The sequence below is a fragment of the Rutilus rutilus genome (assembly GCF_951802725.1).
Source record: "Rutilus rutilus genome assembly, chromosome: 25".
Taxonomy (NCBI): Eukaryota; Metazoa; Chordata; class Actinopteri; order Cypriniformes; family Leuciscidae; genus Rutilus; species Rutilus rutilus.
In genome coordinates, this window is record NC_140229.1 from 1553724 (window position 1) to 1578661 (window position 24938).

At 36.9% G+C, this 24938-nt stretch overlaps 1 protein-coding gene across 2 annotated transcripts in view; it reads left to right on the plus strand.

Annotated features, from left to right (window-relative positions):
- Positions 1–24938, plus strand: part of unc5cb (unc-5 netrin receptor Cb) — a 205056-nt gene that overhangs the window by 170955 nt on the left and 9163 nt on the right. For both annotated transcript variants that reach the window (XM_084400255.1, XM_084400256.1), the window contains 4 exons: positions 2300–2491; positions 7749–8096; positions 17925–18012; positions 19163–19334. In XM_084400255.1, coding sequence (XP_084256381.1) covers positions 2300–2491; positions 7749–8096; positions 17925–18012; positions 19163–19334 — 800 coding nt within the window. The remainder of the gene's footprint in view (positions 1–2299; positions 2492–7748; positions 8097–17924; positions 18013–19162; positions 19335–24938) is intronic.

Sequence of the window (24938 nt, forward strand, 5' to 3'; positions counted from 1 at the left end):
ACACACAGTGTCCAGCTTCTCTCACACACAGGCGACACACACACACACACACACACACACACACACACACACACACAGTGTCCAGCTTCACTCACACACAGTGTTTAATCACAGAAGGGCCTCAGACTGGAGAGCTGCTGGGTCCTGTACTTCTCATCTGAATTAAAGCTTGTTCTCTTTAACCACATCAGGTTATTACTGCTCGCTCATAAACCAATATACATAATTGAGTCGACAGACACTCAGTGCTGCTGAATACTTCCTTTATATCACCAGCACTGCACACTGCACACTACACACTGCACACTACACACTACACACTGCACACTACACACCACACACTGCACACTGCTGACGCCTACTGAGGGCTTATGCTGGAGTTTTGCTGTTTATAAAATAGGTCACTGTAAAAAAAAAAGGTTAAGATTATTGGAGAAAACATATTTTGCATTTAATTTCACATTTAATTCAATGCGTCACCTGCCGTTTCTTTGTAATTAGTTGTGACATTTGCCAGCAATTTCAGAGTAAAATGTACACTTTATTTTCAAGTGTATTAAAGATAAACACGAGGTGGTTTACTTCGAAAGCAACACTGCTGTAGACTTTATCTGACATTTATTGAAAATAAATCTGTTTTTCTCACTATTTCTTTTACTTATTTTTCAGAGTGAAAAAATCTACCAGTGCACTCGTATTACAATACATTCTTATAAAATAAAAAAAAGTGGTGTTGCTTTTCAGATCAATTTATTGTTTAGAGGATTATTTTTAGGTATTTAATCAAAATAAAAAAAGAATAATCAAAAACTATTTTTTTCAGTGCAGCTCCGGGCAGTTTGATCTCAATGAATCAATAAGATGATAAAAGCATGCAGAAGATGCACACACAGGGAGAGCACAAGTACTATTTTTATGAATGCATGAGTTGAGTGAATGCCTGTGTGTAAGAGCGCCCTCTTGTGGTGGATCAGTGTCACAGTGTGTTTCACATTCATCCCGTGTTCAGTCTCTCGTCTCGGAGCGTTCAATACGAGCACAAAGCAGTGAATCAGGAACATGCGCAGGTTTAATTGTTCAGACAGGAGTTTTCCTGCGCCTGCGCTCGTATCGATGCAGGGATCGATGTCCGCGTCTGCAGAGACGTGCCTGTCGCCTGTCGGACACCTTTATATTGCACACGTTTCCACACTTGTCACTGCTTTGACAGGAAATTGCATTTTTCACAATTATCAGGGGGACAAAAGGACTGTTTCTATGGAAATGAGGGCAAAGTATTGCTTCTAATGATGGCTTGTCAAAGTTTCCATTCCACACAATCATTGGGACTTTTTCCCCGAGACGGGAAGAGCCGAGGGTGGAATAGACGTGAGGAGTGACGGCACACGTGAGCGGGGGAACATGTCTGATTTCTAGACGTGATCCATGATGAAGTGCGGAAACACAGTCAGGCCAGATCGATCTGAAGCATATCCTCATACTCTTCATTCACTTTACACACACACGCACACGTGCACACACACACACGTGTGTTCTTGTGTGTGTGTGTATCTGTCTTTCTCATAACACAACTTTTTCCCCTTTGCATTCATCGCTCTTACAGTAAATTTAACATTATTTCACAAGCATTTGTATATTTATGTGTCTATTAGGTGTGTGACAAACCTTGCATTACGATACATCATGGGTACAGCTTTATTAACCAATCAGCTTCAAGAACTGTCGATTCATTGTTTGTGTGTGTATATATATATATGTGTGTGTGTGTGTATACAGTGCATATACGTGTGTGTGTGTGTGTGTGTGTGTGTGTTTTTATATATATATATATATATATATATATATATATATATATATAATCTCGGCCAAATATTGTTCTATCCTAACAACACATACATCAATGGAAAGCTTTCATTTGATGTATTAATCTAAATTTAAAAAAATTGACCCATGTGACTGGTTTTGAAGTTGATTGGATGATATACACTCAGTTGATCACATGACCCAGTCCTAGTGTCCATTATAGCATGATGTGAGATATAAAAGTTCTTGTTAAATGTTTGTTTGCTGTTTCCCATCAGCACGTGTGTGTGTGTGTGTGTGTACCGGCTACATGAGTGTGAGATGTTTCGTCAGCACATTATCAATACATCACCGGTTCCTCTCGCTCACTGGACACTAATGAAGTCTTGAGTTATTAATATCTGAGCGATCAGTGAGGATATTAGACCCTAGATAGAATCTCCCTCCTAATTTAACACAGCTTTAATAAAATGTGTGTGTGTGTGTGTGTGTCCAGCGGCCCCCAGCACAGATGATGTGGCTCTTTACGTGGGAATCGTCATCGCAGTCATCATGTGTCTGGTGATCTCCGTCATCGTGGCGCTGTTCGTGTACCGGAAGAACCACCGGGACTTCGACTCGGACATCATGGATTCATCGGCACTCAACGGAGGATTCCAGCCGGTCAACATCAAGACGGCTCGCACAGGTACGGGACCACATTTCCCCAGATTTCCAGGCCTTAAACAGTCATAGTGAATATATTGTCAATTTCATTGGCTAGAAATGACTCTTTATGAGTGTAGAAGAGCATGAATGAGTCACAGTTAGATGTGATGGTGAACTGGTCAATTTATTTTTATTTCTACCGTTCAAGAAAATGAATACTTTTATTCAACAAGGATCTTAAACTGATCAAAAGTGATAGTAAAGACATTTATAATGTTACAAAAGCTTCCATTTCAAATAAATGCTGTTCTTTTGAACTTTCTATTCATCAAAGAATCCTGAAAAATAAAGTGCATCACAGTTTCCACACAAATATGAATCATTTTCAACACTGATAATAATCATAAATGTTTCTTGATCATCAAATCATCATATTAGAGTGATTTGATCACAGGAATAAATGACACTTTACTATATATTCACATAGAAAACAGATGATTTACATTGTAATAATATTTCACTGTTTTCAGTGTATTTTTGATCACATTAGTGAGCAGAAGAGAGTTTTGAATGGTAGTGTAAATACCAGTAGAAATGATCAGTCACTTTATCATTGCAGTGACACACAAATGTCATAAGTGACACAACCGGATGCTGGATATGTGATTTTTTTTAATAACTACTATTCCGCCCAACATGTGCACACCGATTATATCAATATTTTATTGTGGTTTTATTGGGTCTATATATTTCTGATATGTGTGAGATGAACTGAAGCTACTCGTTTGACTAGTTTCATATTTCCTGAAAATACGGGCCGTCGCAGTCCAGCCTCTGTCGTCACTGAACTTATGACATTTCTCTTTATGTGTCAATGTCACTGTAATGATAAAGGAAGTGACAGATCATTTTGCCGGTGATGAATGCGAGCGCAGATGGAGAATTGATGTGTGTCAGAGTCTCGCTGACGTGAAGAGAACGAAGGAGATGCTCATAACTCGAAGACGTTTGAGTTTCCTGCTATTAGGATGCTTGTCAGCTTGATGTGAAGGCAATCTGCAAGTTATCATGACGGGGTAATTAGTTTCGTCTGTCTGGCACACTGAGTGTTAATTACCCATCAGCCTGAGTTACGCGGGCGGAAGGTGTTGTGGTAAACACAGGGGAAAGAGCCGGAATCGGGAAACAGGTTTGAGAATCTCGAAACACATCAGCGTTTGCACTTTACACATCAGGAGGCCACAGCGATCATCAATTATGAAAACACAATAATTACTGATTTTTGCCCATTGAACATCTTTGAGCTAAAATATTTACTTGTTCTCGCTGAGGTTTTAAGTGAATATTTCAATAATTTGATGACACTTTCACATGTTCCTGTTTTTTGTTTTGTTTTATGTTGATTAATGGTCACATGACATGCAGGTAAACAAATGTTTTTTTATTTGGATATTTTATTTATTTATTTATATTTTAAAATCATTTATTTCATTTAAAAATTTTGTTATATATATATATATATATATATATAAATGGGAAACCTGAATTTAAAGTTGTATGACTTTTTTATTTTCCAGGTTTGATATAGTAACATAACATAAACTGAAAACATAAAATAAAATAAACAAATAAAATAAAAATTTTTTTTATATATATATATTCAAAATAATATTACAATTTTATATATAGTATACATCGAAGAATCCTGAAAAATACAATGCCCTCTAAGTTTTATATATATATATATATATATATATATATATATATATATATATATATATATATAAATTCATCTAGTTGCCAAGGCAACATTTCTCATTTTCATTTACTTGATGTACTAAATCTAAATACATTTTTTATAAAATCTATATAGACATATTTATTTAAAAATATCACAATAAAATACAATAAATAAAATAATAAAACCAACTAAATTACTCAAAATTTAACTAAAATGAAAATGAAAACAGAAAATATAAAAATAAAAACATTCAAAATATTAATACAAAAATGGGTTACAAAAGATTGTCCATCTAATGAAAGTCATAGGGGACCAATGTTCTCTACAACCCAAATGCTCATCAGAATATCTTCTTTTGTATGAAATTAAAGTGAGTATGTTTAGAGTGATATGGCGTTTTAATTGGCTAGAACTGAATGTGAAAGCCCAGATTCCCCCTTAAGTGAACTCAACAGGTGATGTGTGTGATCGTGTGTTTGGTGACCTCTCCTCGACCTGCAGGTCTCAGCGGTAGACAGTCACGGATGCAGAGAATCGTTAGCGGTGTCAGGTTACGAGTCGCGTGCTGTGCGTTCGGGCCCGATCTCATGAATATTCATGCGTGTACCTGTGAAGGATCGGTGTCGATCCCGATGCCCTCTGAGTCTGGATGAAGACCGTAACGAGGAAAAGACTAATGATGCCTCTGAATATACGCCGCTCTTCAGGGAGAAGCGCTTCATCATAGCGCAAATAATAGGGACTCGATTCTCCTCAGATGCATTAATAATGCTTTACCAGCATGTGCTAAACAGGTTTGCACTAAGCGTTTTAGACCAATGAGAGAGTGCGTGTGTGTGTGTGTGTGTGTGTGTGTGTGTGTGTGTGTGTGTGTGTGTGTGTGTGTGTGTGTGTGTGTGTGTGTGTGTGTGTGTGTGTGTGCTCATGTTTTTCTATCCCGGTGGGGACTTCCAACCTGAGTGCACAAAGACTCATGGGGACTCGTGTCACAGTGGGACCTAAATTGAGGTCCTCATGGGTAAACAAGCTTATAAATCATACAAAATGAGTTTTTTTTGGAAATGTAAAAATGCAGAAAGTTTTTTGTGACGGGTAGGTTTAGTGTGTGTGTGTGTGTGTGTGTGTGTGTGTGTGTGTGTGTGTGTGTGTGTGTGTGTGTGTGTGATGAGTAGGTTTAGTGTGTGTGTGTGTGTGATGGGTAGGTTTAGGGGTAGGGTTAGTGTAAGGAGATAGAATATACAGTTTGTACAGTATAAAACGTTAAGTCTATGGAGAGTCCCCACAAATATAGTGAACCAGACGTGTGTGTGTGTGCGCGAGAGAGAGCAAACATGTAAACCCAACTAAAAAATGTCTCATCACACCAGTGTTATTGTAGTATAATTTATATACTACTATATTTTTTATAAATATGTCGAAGTACCTTTTATTAGTTTTTATATTTATACACTTTAGTTCACAAGTTTGGGGTCAGTAAGATTCGTTTTGAAAAAAATTAATTCCTTTATTCATCAAGGACAGATTAAACTATAGCGACAGTAAAATATTCTATTTCAAATAAATGCTGTTCTTTTGAACTTTCTATTCATCAAAGAATCCTGAAAAATACAATATCACTGATTCCACACAAATATGAAACTTTAATGTTTTCAACCGATAATAATCAGAAATGTTTCTTGAGCATCAAATCAGGAATATTTTCAGTTCAGTTTTTTTTATATATTAATATATTTTAGATTTTTTTTTTTTTTTTTTTCAGTTTTAGGTTTAGTTCAGTTTTTATTTATTTCCAATCAGTAATTTTACTGCTTATTTTACTACTTTACTTCAACTGATTTCATATTGTTTTTATTTCAGCTTTATTCTGATTAACACTTTTTTTTTTATATATATATATATATATATATACAGTAGTCAACATTTGAAGTGGATCAAAACTTTTCATCAAAGTTGAACATGAATTTTGAACAATAACCGTTCTTGTCTTAGGACAACTTTGATGCACATTTTTGATCCATACAGTGCTAGCCTCGAGTACCTTATTGCTTTTATAAAACGGTTACCACACAACACAAATATTATAGCCGAAAAATATGTATCTATGCAATTTTTATGAAGTAAAGCCTTCCTTCCGCTGGAAGAAATAGTCCCTGGCCGTAAACAGCAACAGAAGTTACACACATTATTTCTCCATTAGATGGCGGCAAAGACAGTCAGTAGAGAAGACTTTTATATTGAAAGGTCTGAAACTTGTGAACACAGAGAAGTGACTGACAGATGACTATAGGCTCGGGGAAAACCCCTTAACTGTTAAAAGGACAAGATATTGCAGCGGACATTCAAACTGATTTCTTTATTATGAATATAGGACTGAGCTGAAGGAAAATGCTGTATCTACTGTAAATGCAGGAACTCTCGCTTACTCGATCTCTCAATACTCCACTCTAGCTATAATGAACAATATCAATGAGAACATGTGTTTACGTTGCTAAGAGTGGTTGCTATGGGTGTGTGTAGTGATACAGGGAACCGTTGGGTGAAGCGGTCATAGCCGTGTTTTATCGTTAATATCAGAGTTGGAACTAACCGTTTTATATAAAAAAAAAAAAATATATCTATATATATATATATATATATATATATATATATATATATATATATATATATATATATATATATATACACTACTGGTCAAAAGTTTTAGATCTGTAAGATTTTTTATGTTTTTAAAAAGTCTCTTTTGCTCGCCAAGGCTGCATTTATTTCATAATAAAAAAAAAAAACTGTATTATTGTGAAATATTATTACAATTTAAAATGACTGTTTTCTATTTTAATATATTTTAATTTATTCCTGTAATCAAAGCTGAATTTTCAGCATCATTACTCCAGTCTTCAGTGTCACATGATCCTTCACAAATCACTCTAATATGAGGATTTGATGATCAAAAAACATTCATTATTATTTTCAATGTTGAAAACTGTTTTGTACAATTTATTTATTTATTTTTTAATTCTTTGACGAATAGAAAGTTCAAAAGAACAGCATTTATTTAAAATAGAATATTTTCTAACATTATAAATGTCTTTACTGTAACTTTTGATCAGTTTAATTCATCCTTGATGAATAAAAGTATTGATTTATTTTATTTATTCCCCCCAAAAATAAAATAAAAATTCTTATTGACCCCAAACTTTTGACCGGTAGTGTTTAATGTTACAAAAGCTTTAGATTTCAGATAAATGCTGTTCTTTTCAACTTTCTATTCATCATAGCATCATGAAATAAAAATGTAAATAACTGTTTTCAACACTGATAATAATCATAAATGTCTCTTGAGCATCAAATCATCATATTAGAATGATTTCTGAAGGATCATGTGACTCTTTATTATTATATTTAACGTCAATATATTTATTTTATTTTCCTAATTTTCTTAATGTACTTGAACATTATATTATCAGATTTTGATTTAATTTATTTAATTTGTCATTTTAAATATGAAATATTGTACGTATATTATAACCAGTGCTGTATTTGATCTGTGTGTGTGTAGCTGATCTGCTGGCGGCTCCTCCTGACCTGACGTCAGCGGCGGCCCTGTACCGAGGACCGGTTTACGCGCTCCACGACGTGGCCGACAAAATCCCCATGACCAACTCGCCTCTGCTGGACCCGCTGCCCAACCTGAAGATCAAGGTGTACAACTCGTCCGGTCTGGTGACGCCGCAGGAGGACCTGTCCGACGTCTCGTCCACAGTCTCTCCCAAGCTCCCGCACGCGCTGATGGAGGCCGACACCATGAGCCGGCGCACACACACACTCGTGCGCTCCTGGGACCCGTCCTGCACCGCGTTCGGCTCCTTCAACGCTCTCGGAGGGCATCTGATCGTGCCCAACTCAGGTCAGTGCAGTGTCCGGCACCAGACACTAGCGTACACTTCACAACCGCATCGAGCAGCACATATTGTTTTGTCCGTGAATGCTGTTTTACGTGAACGAGTGAAGCACAAAGCTTCGATTACAAAAGAAATAATAAGTTATAAATGAAATGTTACATTGAAGGCATGGAAACATTGGATTCGTGTGCCGACTGAGAGAGATACGTCACGTGAGCCCATAAATCTGAGCTTTGTCGGCTTTGTATTATGTTTTGCGATCTGGTCACCCGATTATCAGCGTATAATCAGAGAAATAAACATCTTGTTTCTCTTCCCAAATCTTCACTCTCGTCTCGCCCATTTTCCCAGTGGATTATAAACGTTTCTTCCTTTGGTTCGCTTTTAATTCGTCCTACAGTGTTTCTTCTACTTTACCGCAGTAAAAATGCGAATATAAAAGGCCTTTTTGCTCGCTCTTCAAATTCTATGTAACACAGTTTGTGCTTGTTATTATGGTAATGCAAGTTTATTTGTATAGCGCATTTCACGTTATTTTTCACTTTAGTTTGTCTTTCTCTGGCAGCAGAAAATCAAGCGTCGCCTAAATGTCTGGACACTGTTCGCTCTTCAGACCTTTTACAACAAGTGTCAGTAGCTTTGAACATCAGGAGAAAACATGAAGATATTAGAACTGTGTCTGTCCTGCTCGTGTCCTCATGCTATATGACACATCTTTGTCAGGAAATATAAAACGAATATATTTTTTAGGTTATCAATATTTACTGATATTTATTTCAGTGTTTAACAGGCTGTAGTGTAGTGTTGCACTGACGGAAGTGCTCAAATAACTCAATAAAAAAAACAGTTCAATAACTGTTACAAAATGGAGGTTAAAGTCTTGTTTTTTTGTTTTTTTTATCCCCCCATCACCATGTGTCACCGCCGGCCACGTCACAGCCCTACCAGCCGCCCGTGCACATCTTGAGGCCATCGTGCGCTCGGCACATGTGTTTCAGCGCTAATCGTGTTTGCTCATGCCAGGCTCTGATTGAAGCTTCTGGGTTGTATAAGGAACAGGCCAGTGTGTGTGTGTGTGTGTGTTGGAGAGAAATCACAGCCTGACCCATAAACACACATTACAGGACGCTCGAGTAGTCAAACCAAACCAAACAGTCCTGCTCTTACTGTGATCCATTTATCAGACAACGTATTTCACTGAGAAAAAAGGAAATGTTTGTCTTCACAATCTTTAATCAAAATATTGTAAGTCTGAAACGATCATCAATCTCCTCGTCCTCCAAACGTTTGTCAGCGAGTCTCACAAACCTGTCAAGAACGAGTCCGGCTCATATTAAACTCCACTGGCGAAAGAAAGAAAGAAGAAAGAAAGTGAAGAGTTCAGATGCAAAAGCCTCTAAGTGCCATTAATAGGTAATTTTCATTGCCATTTAAGTGAAATTACTGAACTTAAATATACGAGCTTGATAAAAATGATCATTCTAGAAGAAATCTTCAGACGGCACTTACAGGCTTTTACATCTGAACTCTTCAAGTATATTTAGCTTAAAGTAAATCTTGTTTTTAGATTTTTCATGACAATTGAACATTGTTTCTTGGTACTGTAATGCAAAGAAAATAATGATACTGTATATTGTAATGTACTAAAACATTATATTTATTTACATTTCTAGAAACAATGAAGTTCCATTTATTAACATTAGTTATTTAACTTACAGTGAATAATATTTCTAAAACATTTATTAATCTTAGTTAATGTTAACTCAACTTATAATGATGCATTAGTAAAAACCAAAAGTTATGTTTTTTAAAATATACATTTGTATTTTAAACATTTGTACCTTTTGTAAAATAACTAACGCCATCAGAGATTAATATATACTGTAATATATGTAATGTGCATTAACTAAAGTTAACGAATGAAACCTTGTTCTAAATATACTTAACTTTTAATATGCAATATTATAAAAAAATATTGAATGTAAACGTGGTGAAAAGGTCATATGGTAATGAGCTCATGTGTGATTTTACAACCGTGTTCATTACTGTGTTTTGCACTGGAGAAGATCAACATCAACCTCTCGTTTCAAACCACCATAGGAGCCTTTTAAGAAAAACGACATTCATATTGTCTCAATACTTTGATATTGAGTCGTTAAATAATTTTATGATCACTTATATTCCCCAGAGTCTCAGTGCCGGCTCCTGATGTCAGTGAGGTGTGTGTGAATGATGGCAGCATGCACTCAGCTTTAGAGTCAGTAGATGTGTGTGTCTCTGAACGCTCCTCATGGTCCCGTGAGTTTTACAGCTCCTGTGAGAATCATGAATTACTGTTCAAAGTGCCTTAGCGTGTCCGGTGAGATATAAAGGGATTAGGACACTGAGAGAGGGTGATCATTCTCACTCCTGACACCCATCCTCGACTCACTCGTTCATAACAGAGCCAGCGTTACAGTAGCGCATGAACACCGTCTCCTGAGGACAGACTGAGGCTGCGTTTACATGCACAACTTCTGTTTCAATCCGACTGAAGACGTTCCGATTGATGAATCCGGACGTAGTGTTTACATGAACACTAAACATGTGAGGCAGTGTTAATTTCGTTAACGAAAACTATGACGAAAAATGTTCGTTGACGACCTTTTTTCCCCTGACTAAGACAAGACGATGAGAGACGACACCCACGTCATTAAACGATAACTGTGACTATATAAACAGATGCAATATCGTTGACGAAAAAAGACGAGACTGAAATGTGTTTAAACATTTTTTTAAACTTAACCAGAACCACCTGTGTCAAATAAAGGAGACGACAACACATTGACTGTTCTTTACGTGCGATCATGCTCACGGTTGCCAGATTTTAATAATTAAACCCCCAGTCAGGGCTTTTCTGTTCAAAGAACACGTTTTCTACCCGGCCTTTTCAATAGTATCTGGCAACCATGCGCGCGCGCGCTCTCTCTACACTGCTGAAGAAGCGCGGATGATCTGAAAACACAGACGAGTAAGCTGGAGTTTAGCGATCTTCATTTGAGATTTTCTACTTAAATTAAAGTGTCGTTCAGTCGGTCTGTGTTCTGCCACCAGCCGTTTGCGCTATCTGTGCTACAAAATCTGCGATCAAAATATAGGCTGATATCCAGCAGTGTTTTTAATGTTGATCATATTATACGAGCAAGAAGGCAATGTTTCCTGAAAATCCACACGATTTCAAATGTGACATTGATTTTATACAACAGTTCAACAAACAGAAAGGTAACATTAAATGTACTACATTTAAAACAGTATTGTCAATAGGCTTATTGCTCTATTTTGCAAGCCACAGCAGAACTGCAGCACACAGCGGTGATTCGTGAACGAATCTGTGGCTTTGAACGAATCGTGAGATTCAGTGACCCGTTCATAAAAATAGCAGCTTGCTTCCTTACTGAATGAATGCATGAATGACTCACTCATAAAGACAGTGACTTACTACTGGCTTTAATTTAATATTTTAAAAGTACCGGTATCACTTCGTTTTTACCATCATTGCATATTTATTGAACATTGTTTAATTAAAAAAAATATATTTAAAAAAAATATTGTCCCTTAATGGAAAAAGTGTGACTGCAGTCTAAGTGGAAGAGAGGGGGTACCAGGGGCTAGGGCACTCTAAAAACCACTGAACTAAGGAAAAGGGGTATGTAGAATTGCACAAGTGCTACTGCTAAAGAGTGCAATGTCAATACAGCCTGTTGCCTTAATTTACATTTCTCATAAGCTTAACTGAATTGGCCTAGAGATAAAAAAATTTGGACATTTTGTGTCTAAAGACTACATATAAATAGCTACCAAAATTAATGTCGGTAACTGCAGTTTGACTAAAAGTTGACAAAAATGCAATGACTTTTCGTCAACTAAAACTAGACTAAAACTATGAAAGACAAAATGACTAAAATGTGACTAAGACCAATAAGTATTTTCGTCTCAAGATGAAAACTAAGACTAAATCAAAAATGGCTGCCAAAATTAACACTGATGTGAGGTGAAGTTTTATTTGCCATTTGTACCGGTAAATCTAGTACAAGTACATTGGAATTTTTGTAGCAGAGCTCAGCATTAAAAAGTCAACATAAAAGAAGAACTTACAAAACTACACACAATAAATAGACTTTAAGAAGGTACAGTAAAGAAGAACAGTATAAACACACACAATAAAGATGATTACCTCCAGATAGGAGTATTGCACTGTCCTGAGATTATACATAATATAAATATTTAAAAAAAATACTGTGATAAAACATTCTCTGTTTAACTGAGACAGACACGGGTTGATGTGTGTTTATGTATGTCACAATCTTCAAATCGGAATATATTTTAGGCTGGATGTACATTATCCCGCTTATTATACGGCTACTTGCCACATAAGTAAATAATTAGACACGAAATATTGATCTGAGTTTAAATATTTTATTCGATCTTTAAACACAAAGCCTTGCAGAGAGAGCAGTTTCAGTGGCAAGATCAAACTAAACGGACATTTCAGAGATACGGTTTACAGTAATAACACTTATTACACAGCATTTCACCACATAAATAATTATGGAGATTTGATATTGATATTGATTTCAGATTAAACTCTTTTAAAATCGCACTGCGTTTGTATGAAACGAGAGAGTCCACGATACTGGATGGCATTATTAAATAACTGTACACAAAATATCGATTCGACTGAGTTTTAATATTTTATCAGCTCACCAAATGCAAAAGTTCCACGAAGAAAACCCGTTCCTAGCGAATGTATAGCGCTTCTGACTTCAGTGACCCGGATGAGCCTGTGTTTCTGTTCTCAGCGGCTGTTATCTGGGAATAATATATCGCTGATGGAGCGATCAACCAATCAGAATCAAGCGTTCCACAGAGCCGTGTAATAAGTTATTTATTCAACAGGAACAACAGCTCGTTAAGCACGTCATACGCCATTACGCTATTTCTACGTCATTATGCTATTTCTATGCCATTACGCTATTTCTACGTCGTTACGCTATTTCTACGTCGTTACGCTATTTCTACGTCATTGCGCTATTTCTACGTCATTACGCTATTTCTACGTCATTATGCTATTTCTATGCCATTACGCTATTTCTACGTCGTTACGCTATTTCTACGTCATTGCGCTATTTCTACGTCATTACGCTATTTCTACGTCGTTACGCTATTTCTACGTCATTACGCTATTTCTACATCATTACGCTATTTCTACGTCGTTACGCTATTTCTACGTCATTACGCTATTTCTACGTCGTTACGTCATTACGCTATTTCTACGTCATTACGCTATTTCTACGTCGTTACGCTATTTCTACGTCGTTACGCTATTTCTACGTCATTACGCTATTTCTACGTCGTTACGTCATTACGCTATTTCTACGTCATTACGCTATTTCTACGTCGTTACGCTATTTCTACGTCATTACGCTATTTCTACGTCGTTACGCTATTTCTACGTCGTTACGCTATTTCTACGTCATTACGCTATTTCTACGTCGTTACGTCATTACGCTATTTCTACGTCGTTACGCTATTTCTACGTCATTACGCTATTTCTACGTCATTACGCTATTTCTACGTCGCTACGCTATTTCTACGTCATTACGCTATTTCAGTCCTTTCAGTTTCGGTTTTCAATCCGATCAAGTGTTTACATGTTCTCTCGATCGGATTAGAAAAGGAATAAACCCCTTTCAATTCGATGGAAGTTTCATTGGGATCGAGCTCCGATTGAGCTGTCAATCCCACTACTAACGGATGATTTGGTTGCATGTAAAGAGCGAGTCTTAAGTGTACTAGATTCCTGATGCCTCGTTAACCCTCTGAGGTCGGCAAACGCGCCCCCGCGTTTTGCTGGACTTTTTTTACATTGTAGCACTTTAAACTTAAATTACTCCGTCATTTATGGTCATACAGAAAAAATAAATATAAAAAAAGAATCTGTGATATTTCTACTTTTGTATGTGTCCACTTACAATCAAATCAAAACATTGTGCTTTTGAAACATAAAGAAAATAAACAGGGTGTGCGTTCTGCCTCTCCGTCGCGGTGAACTTTTTTTTCTTGAGCACGTCTATAAACTGAAACAAAACTCAGCGAATACTTGTCACACATTTATGAGCCATATACCTTTATAAACATTTAAGTGTGTACTTTTAAATGATCGGATTCAAACTGAAAACAAATATTTTCTGTTTAAGTAATTTGTATAAAACCAACAAGATGTCCAGCTTCTCAAACGCTTCCTAATTATTTTTAATTTGGCCACGCCTACTCGCGCAAAAGATATTCACATGCAAATCTCCACATGGAACGCGAACGCGCTCGTTACCTCAAAAACAAAACACTTCATCAGTCTCTGCTTTTCGTCGAGTTTGAAAGACGTGAGTTTACATTGGCTTTACCCCAGAAGAAGAATGCGATTTCAAGACAAGAAAGATAAGGTAAGAAATTCTTACATATTAGTTTGTTATTGTTGCATAAATTTCACATTGCAGTTGAACTGTTGCTAGATATATGGTGAATATTATAATATTTAGACCCGTGTTTACTGTTACTGTGTTTGTGGATATCTGCTCAAACGTAGATATGTATATGGTAGGCCTAACCATAATTATATTTGAGCGCGATCGCGTTTGAATGTATCATATTTTTAAACGCGATCGCGTTTGAATGCATCATATTTTGGAAAAGCAAAACGCTCCAAACGGCTTCATGTTTTACTATTATCTCATTTCATATCATCATAACGAATGGAAACATTTGAAGTAACATGATAATCAATATATTTTTCTCTAGCTTAGTTGTTACTGAAATCTTTTTGAAAATGTATATAGGCTGCTATATTGTTATTATTTTATGCAGCACTGCGCATAGCCTATACCTACAAGGCACAACAAACCTGTGTTCATTATATAATATATTGTTGGAAACATTTGTGTGAGTGTGTGTGTGTATTCTGTGAATTTTAAAAAGCAATTTTAACCAGAAAAATCTCAAATGTATTCCCAAAATCGTGCAGGCCTTTCTCTTGATATCAGTATGTTCACTTTTTTCTTTTTTTCTTTTTTTTCAGGGCCCAGATGCCACTGAGTCCTGCTGACTTCAACATTCACAGTACATGTCTCTGTACATGAACATGGTAAAGTGAAAATCAAACACCTTGGAAATGAAAGGTATGTACAATGTTTTTAGGAATGGCACAAAGGTCTCTTTCTTTGGATCATTGTTATCAATAAGTGTTTTTTTTTTTGTTGTGTATCTTTGGATTATGTTGTAAATAAATCCAAACAATTTTAAAAGCCATTCTTTTTTTAATCTCCTCATTCTTTGTGCAAGGTTGGTCAGAATGATGGGCCCTGATAAGCTCCTAATAGGGCCATTAGGGCGTGTCTTTGTCTTTCTCAGGTGTAAAAAGCCTTACATACTAATGAGATGATCCGCCCCTTCGCATATTGCTTTTTCACACAAAACACGTCGTAAAAATTTTAAATCAATATATTGTCTTCTCTGAATGAGCAGTCAGGGTGATTTTCACATAGTTTTAGAGCAAATATTCTAGGCTACGTCATACAATTTTCAAAAGTCTTGTTAAGAAATAATCAGTATGGGTTTCATGACCTTATTTCAGTGAGAATTTTTTTTTGTATTTTCACAAACCACGCATAAATGTCATTATCTCAAAACTACAAACTTTTACACACATGCTGTTGATATATTATTGTAGCAGAGTTTGTGCTGAATACAGTGTAATAAGACTTTAGCCATGAAAATGTCACAAGTAACAGAAATAAGCACAAATGTCAGAGCATGTCAGAACACCTCCAGGGCCCAGAAAACAGCTCAGACCCCAGAGGGTTAACTGGATGCAGATGTGGGAGTTTATTGGTTTTCAGAAATATTGGCACACTGTTAATTTTCCCCGCATTTCCTCAGATGATTCACACAGCAGATCCCTGGATTTCAGTAGGACTGCAGTAACATTTAAAAGGTCTAAACTTTCAGATGTGGTGAAATGTAATGTTAAATAAGATCATTTTTCATTCACTCTTTTGCTCAGCAAATACGTTTACGGACCATTTTAAAAACATGAAATGTCATTCACAGCCTGTTTTATGTCCATAATGTGACGCAGTTCTGAGTGAAACTGACATTCAGCAGGAGAGAAGAGTGTCGGGCTCGATTTCATCTGTCAGGTGGTGTTTGGATCAGCCAGACTTTTGTGTGTGTGTGTGTTTGTTGTTCTATCTCTCTCTCTCTATCTATCTATCTATCTATCTATCTATCTATCTATCTATCTATCTATCTATCTATATATATATATATATATATATATATATATATATATATATATATATACTTTATATATTTTTTTTTTATTTCTTTTGATTATTTTATTAGTTATGTTTGCTGGAATTTATTTTATTTTTCTCTTTTTGGTTTTGTTTGTTTCTGACACGTTGTTATTGCACTGATCACTTATTTGAAAGAAACAATCATTTTTGAAAGCTAATGTGCACTGATTAATTGATCACAATAACAGCAGGAAATGTGAATTCAGTTCATTAAATAGAGTTGATTTTGATTTCATGTTGACGTGAACAGACTTCCAGCTCAATCCAGGCTGAAGTCTGTCATTTTCCTCAGTTTTGTCCCTCGGCTCTCGAGTGCCGCTCTGGTCTCTGCTGATGCAGTTCTCCTCTGTGTTGTTAGTGAGTGACAGTCGCTCTGAGGGAAGTTCACATGAAGGACATGTGAAATCAATGAGTCTGTGCGACTGGAGGAATTCATCAGTCGGGATATTTCCACTCTGTGCATTAGAACACACAAGCTAACACAAACATGAAAACACTTTTATGAATGTTCTTTGAACATTCAGTTTATTAAAGTCCCCCTGTGGTGAAAATCCAGCTTTTAATATTGTTTATATGTCTATGTGGTGTTTTTAATATGCTTTAAGACAAAGCATGTGTAAATTCATAAGTCGACACCATTGCTGAGTATTTCCTCCTTAAAACTGCAGTGAACCAAAGACAGTCTCAAAAACACGCTTTGAAATCGCTGGTGTTTCTGACGTCACAAACTACCTTGTAACCAATCAGATCAACGTGTGATCGTCAACCAGTGGATCTCTGAGCTGAGTGAGTGAGTGGAGGCGGGGCTCATTTGCATATTCATAGAACCGCGCATACTAAATGAGGCGAGGGTGTCGAGTTACATTCAAGATATTATAAGACTTGAAGAATTTGTTTTCAAGGAAATATGTAATTTTGGTGATCAAAGAGTTTTAAGGGATAAAATGATTGACTACAGGGAGACTTTAAATGTTTTAAAAATGTTAAAACGTTCCATTTGATAATTTTTATAATGGAAATGTTACATTTGAGTGTTCTCTGAACATTCCAAAACAAGTAGTAACATAAAAAATGTTAGACAAACATCCAACTAAACCGTTCCTTTCCATTAATGATGTATAAATAATGTTTTTGTGCTAACGTTAAGAAAACATTATTAAAGACAGGATCCCATAGATGAACAAATGTTCTATTAACATTACTGGAAGAGCGTTTGTTCATAACCCTGAGAATGTTCCCTGTTGGCTGAGACACTCGTGTGTGTGTGTGTGTGTGTGTGTGTGTGTGTGAGTGTGAGAGAGAGAGTTTGATACTGACAGGGCATTTGTGTGTGTGTGTGTGTGTGTGTGTGAGTTTGACACTGACAGGGCGTTTGGCACGGGGTGGCAGAGGTCACAGGCTGGCAGACTGATGGTTTGTGTGTGTGTGTGTGTCTCTCTGCAGGAGTGAGCTTGTTGGTGCCAGCGGGTGCCATCCCTCAGGGACGAGTCTACGAGATGTACGTGACGGTTCACAGGAAGGAGAGCATGAGGTATCGTGACAAACGCCCTTATTCTGGGGATTATCGCCCATGAAGACGCCCATCTGTACCTGACACACAACTACATGTGGCATTCTTAGTTGCTCTTTCAGTGCTCACTTATTAATTCTCAGTTATGCATTATTAAAGTATCAACTTTGTCTCAGATCACAATCTCAATTCAAACATTGACGCAATCTTATTCTCAAAGGACAATTTGTCTCTGTCTATTAAACCTTTGATAAGTACGATCACAGCGAACATTCAGATCTGGGTTCTGATCCAGAGAGAGCAGTTGTCATGTATAGATATGAAACTTTTCAACTACACTGTATCATTTTTTTCTGTTTTGCATAATTCAGATTATCACAGAAGTTCTGGGATAAAAGTTTATATTTCGGATATAATCACTGATGTCTATGGCTCAGTGATCATATCCGTACTATAAACTTTTATCATAGTACTTCTGTATACTTTTCATAAATCTGAATCAGAGCAAATCACCCTTTGAAAATAACTTGATGCTTCAAAAAACGATTGTCTCAGTTACATCATTTCACCAGTAGGTGGCGACAAGTGACTGTTAAAAACATGTATTTATCATTGAATCAAGAGATTTGTTCAAAAACGCTGATTCGTCCAGTAATCTAGCAAGTTAAGTCTTTATGAAAGACTTATGAGTGAGTCATTGAATCATTCATTCAAGAGATTCGTTCAAAAGCACTGATTCATCCATTAATGAAACTAGTGAAGTCTTTATGAGTGAGTCATTGAATCATTCATTCAATTGAAGAAAATAATAATAATAATTCAAATTAATTAAATATTTTTTTAATAGACAGCTGCCATTAACATTTTGTTAGAACCTCGTGTAAATAACATGTTATTTTGTTTAGTTGTTATTTATAGAGTTGTTAATTATACAATATATTACAGAGATCTCATGTCTAGACAATCCATGTCTATTTCTATAGCATACAATACAGATTGTTTCAAAGCAGCTTTATTATTCAGTGTCATTATTCAGCGCAAAAAGTTCAGTTAAATCTTACTGAATATTAATTGACTTTAAAAGCCTTACTGAGCGAGCCAAAGGCGACAGTGTCAAGGTACTCAATTATGTTTGTTGATGATGTTTGTTTTATGTGTGGTTTTTCTTCAGGCCGCAGGTGGACGACACACAGGAGACGGTTCTGAGTCCCGTGGTGAGCTGTGGTCCTCCTGGAGCTCTTCTGACCCGGCCCGTCATCATCACCATGCACCACTGCGTCGAGGCCGAGAGCGAGGACTGGCTCATTCAGCTGAAGAGCCAATCACAGCAGGGCCAGTGGGAGGTGAGTGGGAGGAGCCACGAAAAACATGTCAGTTTAGGACACTGAGTGGGCGGAGCCACGGAAAACATGTCAGTTTAGGACACTGAGTGGGCGGAGCCACGGAAAACATGTCAGTTTAGGACACTGAGTGGGCGGAGCCACATAAAAGTGGGCAGAGCCACGGAAAACATGTCAGTTTAGGAAGGAAGTTCAGATTGTGGCCATTGAGTGTGCAAACGTGATTGACACAATGTGAGGTCGTATTTATTTTTTAACGTGCGAAAATGTCGGACGTGAATTTCGGACTCAAAGGTCCTGGAAAATGATGGGAATTCAAAAAGTGCGAGAACCGTAAAAACACAAAATCTGACACATGGTATCATAAACTTCTTGAGCTCAAACTCTCAAGTTTTGGTGAATTTCATACGCATAAAGACAAACCAACCTATAGTGTGAATCACAACATTACAAACTTTGATTTGAAGCAAAAAAGTATTTGAAAATTGGACAAAAATACAAAGGTACAAGACTGTGAACTTAACAGCTCCAGTGAGGGAAAGAACTACAATCCCATGAAGCATTGCGAACAGCATAATTTAATTAAAAACGACAGAGAAAAATAAAACTACTCATTTAAAATGTTGATTATATCTATAGAAACTAAATATTTTAAATGTATTGCAAAATATTGATGTGTATATTCAAACAGATCGACTCAATTACGTCATTCGCAGTGCGTCATGGGAGTGGGCGGAGCTAAAGAGCTCTTTTGGCATGTTTTGCTCTCTGATTGGTGGAATTTTCTGCACAGCATCATGGGTAATGTAGTTTTTCACCAGGAATTCTGCTATTAAACACGATTATTTTAAAACTAAGCTGAAATAATGCAGGCAAACGGCTTCGAAAGAAGCAAACACCATCAATTAACAACCTCGTAGCTCACAGTAGGACTTAGTATACACATAGGTGTATAATTTAAAAACTTAAATATAATTTAATCATTAAAAATCTATTTCCCTGTGAAGAAAATTCGTTTTTACTTCTGGAACCTGACCGTTACGATCTATTATCGTTAATTCAAAATAAAATCATAAAAAAAGCATTTTCGTTACTTGAAATAAACGTTAACTTTGACATTGTGGCGCAGCAAACTGCATTGGTTTTCTATGAATAACCCTCTTTTCTCACTTGTGTCCATGGAATGAAGCAGCCAGAGGTCAAACGCGTTCCTCTGAAGCATCTGAGCTGTTTATGTGCGGTCGTGTGTGTGTGTGTGTGTGTGTGTGTGTGTGTGCGTGTGTTTACATGCGCGACCCCCCGCCGGTGTCCCGTTGGATATCAGGCGGCCCGGACACTCGCTGTAGCCAAAAAACGAGATGACTGTCAGCGAATCCACCCGTGCGGGTTCAGCTCAACACAAACCCAGAGTTAATTAGAAGATGGCGATGAAGAGCGGCCTGTTATCAGCCTGATGTCAGACGAGACGAGTTTCCCACCCACTGGCCTTGTCATGAACACGGGCGACGTGGAGAAGTTGTTTATCCGAAGCAGAACTGAACAGAACTCCTCCTCGCGGGCCTTTATTGTTCACACACAAACACAATGATGGCGAGTTAATTAGCCATACATGAGGCGACACAACCCACGCAAGAGCTGCGATACACTCACACCACCCTCAAAACACTCTTTCACACCCTCATTACGCTCACATTCACCTCACACTACTGTAACGTTACACTCAGAGGACTCTTCATCTACCGTGGACTTAGATGCGGATTCAGAGAATATAGTGGTACCGTCATGATACCCTGACGAGAAAACCTTCAGAAAAAAATGTGAAATAGTACTATAAAACAAATCATTGGATAATTTGCACTGTTTATGATATAATATATTAATTATATTATATTCAGTTTTGTTATTGTGAACTGAAACTAAAATAATAAAGTAACATGTAAATAATTGATGAAAAACTTCAAACTTGAATTTTTTTTTTTATATATAAAATAATGAAATGTTGCCTTTTAAGTTTAATTACTAAATGTACTAAAACTGAAGATAAATTAAAGCTAAATAAAATGTTAAAAAAAATAATAATAAAAATGACAAAATCACAAACATTACTAAAATGAAAAAGAAACTGAAAATATACAAATAAATGCTAATTTAAAATATGAATAAATACTATAATAGTATCCAAGTAATACTAAAATAACATCGGAAAGACCAATTATTGGCATCATTTGGCAGATATTTACCCATTTTGAGATTACTAGCTAATAACTGTATTCACTGACAGTGTTGACAAATAATGCATAATATTACCTATGAATATTATGTAAAACAAGAGTCTGTCGTTGTGTTTTATCTTGTGCATTTGTCATATATCTAAAGTTTATATGATATTTCTGATCAGTGTGACATTGAGAAAATCAGTCCGAATCATGTGACCAGGACGCGTCTCTCTCTCTCTCTCTCTCTCTCTCTCTCTCTCTCTCTCTCTCTCTCTCTCTCTCTCTCTCTCTCTCTCTCTCTCTCTCTCTCTCTCCTGATGGCTTTAAGCATCTGTCAAAGCTCGGCTCCTCCATCAGTGTGACTCTTCATCGTTCTCCCCAGAGACTCTCGCTGCTTTCGAGCTGCTTAGCAACAGTCCGTGACCTTGTCTCATCTCATCAAACATAAAGTACTGTTGGATCGCCTTCAGCCATTCATTCAGAGAAGCGAGCGATGGTGGGCGTCTGGTGAGCGCCGGCCAGAGGAAGCAGAGAGCGGAGTCCTGTTGTCTTCAGATCAGATAAACTCTTGTCAAATGTGCTGGAAAGAAAATGTATTTAATCCTGCGCTCTTTCCTCAATCTCTCGTTTTCTTTCGCCTGAAATAACGAGCGCTTCCTGTTGCCGAGAGACGCTGCGGTCCGTCAAACACTTTCTGCTGCAGTTTCATTATTCAAAAGCTTGTTCCCTGCATGCATGCATAATCTGATAGAGAGAAAGAATAGATGTTTGTTTGCCTCCCAAGCGTCTTCAATTTGGCTCTAAATTGAATGCAAATTCAATTTAAAAAGAAGAATCCTGTTTTCAACTTCCTGTCAAGGCACAGATGAATCGCGCGCAGGGGAGCCGCTCGGACCTGGTCAGCTGACACACACACACACACACACACACACACACAGACACACTGACGGAGTCAAAGCAGCGATGAAGTGATGAACGCAACAGTTGACCCAAAATCTGAAAGTGTGTGTGGGTGGATGCGTCAAGCTCCAGAAAAATGACAGAAAATACATAAAAGTATCATAACGTTAATCCATGTGACTCACACACACTCATGCATATTCAGACATGCTGTGCTGCTTCACTTATAAAATACGGTTTCATGCATAATGACTTAAATTTCAGTTCGCTTCCCTCATAAAACCTTAAATCATAAGACTTCATGATACATTTATTATATCATATCATATATTATATTCAGTTGTGTTATTGTTTGCAAAAACTAATTCGGTAATTAAAATCAAGCTGAAATTAAATAAAATCAAATATAAATATTAGATGAAGAACTTAAACTTAAATGACACTGAGAAATTTAGCCTTGGAAAAGCAAGATTATTTGACTTTGCTTCTCTCATAAAGCCATAAATCACACTATTGTATTATATTATGTTATATTAATCTCATTTGTGTTATTGTTAACTAAAACTAAACCAATAAATTGTTTATGGTAATTGAAATCAAGCTGAAATAAAATAAAACACAAATATTGGGTTACAAACTTAAAATGAAATGTGAAATGTTGCTTTGTCTTAAAACAAAATTATTTCACTGCATTATGACTTAAATTTTAGTTTGTTTCTCTCATAAAATCCTCATTTAATTATATATTATATTATATATAAAAAATAAAAAAAACGGTTAGTAAAATCAAGCTGATATAAAATAAAATATAAGTATTAAATGGAAAAGTTTTTGAGAAATGTTGTCTTGGCAACTTACTGAAATAAAATGCTATTATTTTATATGATTTCCATATGACTTAATGACTGGTGTTTTTGAATCTCGACAGCATAAACAGCGACAGCATGTTCATGTACGGCTGCACTTCTCCAGGAAGAGTTTGAGCAGCACATGTTCTCCAGAGTCTGTCCCTCAGAGTTGAATGTGGCGTGTGAATAATATCCCGTAATGGCACAGATGTGACTGTGATGGATCCTCGAGGCGCAGGCAATAACGCCACATGTGCGTCTGGACCTTTAAACAAAGAAATAACTATCGATTCCATCTGACGTGTGACAGCCATAATATCCGTGGGTTTGTGGAGATGAGGTTTCCTTCACACGCTGATGATGACTGTGGCTGATCACACGCCGATAGGAAATATTACTTTCCCGGTCGTCGTCGCACGAATGATGTGTGTGTCAAAATACATATCCATCCGAGTCATTTCCTTTTTCCACATTTCCACACTGTAAATGTGATTTCTTCACTCGCATCATGCCGACTCTTTGATTTGATGTGTTTGCCCAGAGCCGTTCATAAAATGTTCATCTTTTCTCCTTCGGAATGCAACATTTTTCCCATGTCTATTTTCCAAGAACATTTGTGGACGGTCGTTTCTGCATATATTGAGAAACTTCCATGAATTTGTGCCGTAGCTCTTCTTCTTCTTTTTGAGAGAGAGAGAGACGAACTCGTTGCTCTGATGAATCGACTGAGAGCTTGAGTAAATAAATCATTCTGGAAGGCATTAGCCCAGTTTTCCATCCTGTCTGCTAATTATCTCACTAACGCGCTCGAATCCCGCGCTCCCACAGGATACGTTAAAGAGGCTAATGGCTAGTCATAATGCCGCTGTTTAACGGCCAAGCCGACTATAAAGTATTTTAATTCCTTTTCTCTCGTCCATAATGGGATGAAATTAATGACGGTGTGAGCGTCAGGATTGGAGCTAATAGATGGAGACGCTTCCCAGCTGCAAAACCAGCGGCGTAATGAGAGACACACACACACCAGCACGAGCGTGAGGTCAGAGGTCACAGAGAGCAGGTCTGTCGCAGAGACGCTTGGTGTTGAGCTCGTAATGTGAACACACACACACACACACGTTCAATCACACATATACTCACACACACACTGAGATGCACGCACACACTCACACTCAAACATACATACACTCAAACACACACAAACGCACACTTGCACCCTCACACACTCACACACACACCCAGACTAACGCATGTATGAGCAGAATGAACTGCTGTTATAAACACTGTTTGTGGCCAGTAAGAGTTATTCAGTTTCTGAAGCTGTAAAAGCATCAGAAGAAACTCAAATCATTAAATATCACATTTTAAAAAATTATTACAAACTATTAACATAAAAAAAAAACGGTTTGGGTTTCAGGGCTGAAAAAGAATATTACAAGTAACATTGCAAACATTGTTTTGTGTTACAGAGAAATAATAAACCATAATAATGAACGTTTAAAATATGAAGCGTTCAATTCACGGTGTTCAATGTGTGTGTGTTCAGTGTGTGTGTGTGTGTTCAGTGTGTGTGTGTTCAGTGTGTGTGTGTGTGTGTGTGTTTTTCAGTGTGTGTGTGTTTTTCAGTGTGTGTGTGTTGTTCA